This window comes from Phalaenopsis equestris, unplaced genomic scaffold (genome assembly GCF_001263595.1).
Source record: "Phalaenopsis equestris unplaced genomic scaffold, ASM126359v1 Scaffold000289, whole genome shotgun sequence".
In the NCBI taxonomy this organism is placed as follows: domain Eukaryota; kingdom Viridiplantae; phylum Streptophyta; class Magnoliopsida; order Asparagales; family Orchidaceae; genus Phalaenopsis; species Phalaenopsis equestris.
The window spans coordinates 54,067-55,782 of NW_018164731.1; the positions used below are offsets into that span (position 1 = coordinate 54,067).

General features: G+C 34.0%; 1 protein-coding gene across 1 annotated transcript; it reads right to left on the minus strand.

Annotated features, from left to right (window-relative positions):
* Nucleotides 1–434: 434 nt before the first annotated feature.
* On the minus strand, nt 435–1,463 carry LOC110025115. Its single transcript, XM_020725401.1, has 2 exons — nt 1,287–1,463; nt 435–713 (listed from the first exon to the last, which is right to left on the minus strand). Exons 1-2 carry the CDS (start codon nt 1,461–1,463, stop codon nt 435–437), a joined length of 456 nt encoding a protein of 151 aa, XP_020581060.1.
* Nucleotides 1,464–1,716: the final 253 nt, after the last annotated feature.

Genomic DNA, 1,716 nt, shown 5'->3' on the forward strand with positions numbered 1-1,716 from the left:
AAAATCTTCAATTCATCTCATTCAATCAAAACTATCGTTACATACTCAATATTTTAATTTTCTTGTAGGGCTCAATAAATGTTAGGGACATTTGCATACATGCGGCCGTCTCCTATTTATTTACACATCTAACACTAAAACTTAATGTTTTGCATTTATATAAGTCTAGTTTTTCATATCACATCAAAAATATAATCATTTTAATTTAAATAAAATGAAATATGTATTTTCATGAAAATATAAGGTAATATGTACGTAAAAATTGAAATTTAGGCGTTAGATATGTAAATACATAGCACTTGAGGGGTATATATGCAAATCTTCCAAAAAATTTTCGAAAATATAGCGGGGCTAAGCAACGGCTGGGATGCCACGTGTGCACTTGAGGGGTATGTATGCAAATCTTCCAAAAAATTTTCGAAAAGATAGCGGGGCTAAGCAACGGCTGGGATGCCACGTGTACAGCTACAATTGCAACCGAGACAATCGAAACCCTCAATGCGTACAGCCGCAGGACTGGGGCCGAACCGGGTTCGATCGAACCCGGTTTGGGGGTTTTCTGAACCGGACTCTGAAACGCATTGGGCCGGTCGAAGCGGAATGGTCTCGCTGAACCGGGTGTCGAGAACAACCGGGTTAGCGGATCGCGTTGGTGGCGAACCGCAGAAGAACGGCTGAAGCGGGTCCGATTGCTCAAGAGGCTCACCAGCTACCTGCCAAAGAAAAGCATATCAGTGCATCACAACCGTTGGATCAAAATCACGTGGTATTGAACAAAAGTAATGAAGTCATAACGAATCTTAAAGCTGTTAGAAGTTAGAAGTACTAATACATCTTGTTAAAAGGTCTTTTTTTTATAATAATTATATGACAAAAAAATTTGTATATATTTTTGTGCATAATATCTTTATTTATTTATATAATATCTTTATATATTTAACCTTAATTTTCATGTTTACTTTAACATTTTAATTTTTAAATCATATAAAAGATTTCATTATAATTAATTTTTAAAATAAAAACATATTTTTATACATATATTTCAAATTTTCAATTTACATACAACATAATTTTATATATTTACATATCTAACCTCTAAACTATCCATAAAACACTCTAGTATCATAATCTATAAAAACATAGTATGACAACATGTATTTCGTCTAAAAAAATTAATCTTGATGATGTTTATAATGTGATATTAAAAAATGTACGTATTATATAAGAAAAAAAAATCAAATTTTATACATAATTCTTATAAATAATAAATAAATAAAGTGTCAAACCTTTGGGCGTAAAATATGAAAACAGTTAGCGGGCTTTGAATCAAAAGAGTCCGCTAGCTGAGCAAGAGTCCACCGGAGGTGATCCCCGGCGGCCGGCCTCCGGGGTTTGGGGCAGATGACCGACCGGTCGCCGGAGGGGAAGTAATATTTATGTTGAATGCCTAAGCCCCTTGCCATCACTAGCTACTATAAAATGAAGAGAGAGAGAGAGAGAGAGAGAGAGAGAGTTAAGAGAGAGAAAAAAATGGAAGAAATGAAGATGAAGAGAGGGAAAGGATTGAAAAGGAAGAAATGAAGATGAAGAGAGGGAAAGGATTGAAAGGCTTATAAGGAAAACAAATTCGAATAAGAGAATAAAAAATTATTCTAAAAAAAAAAAGAAAATAAAAAAAATAGTAATAAAACCCCGGAGATAATACGGCATGTAAAA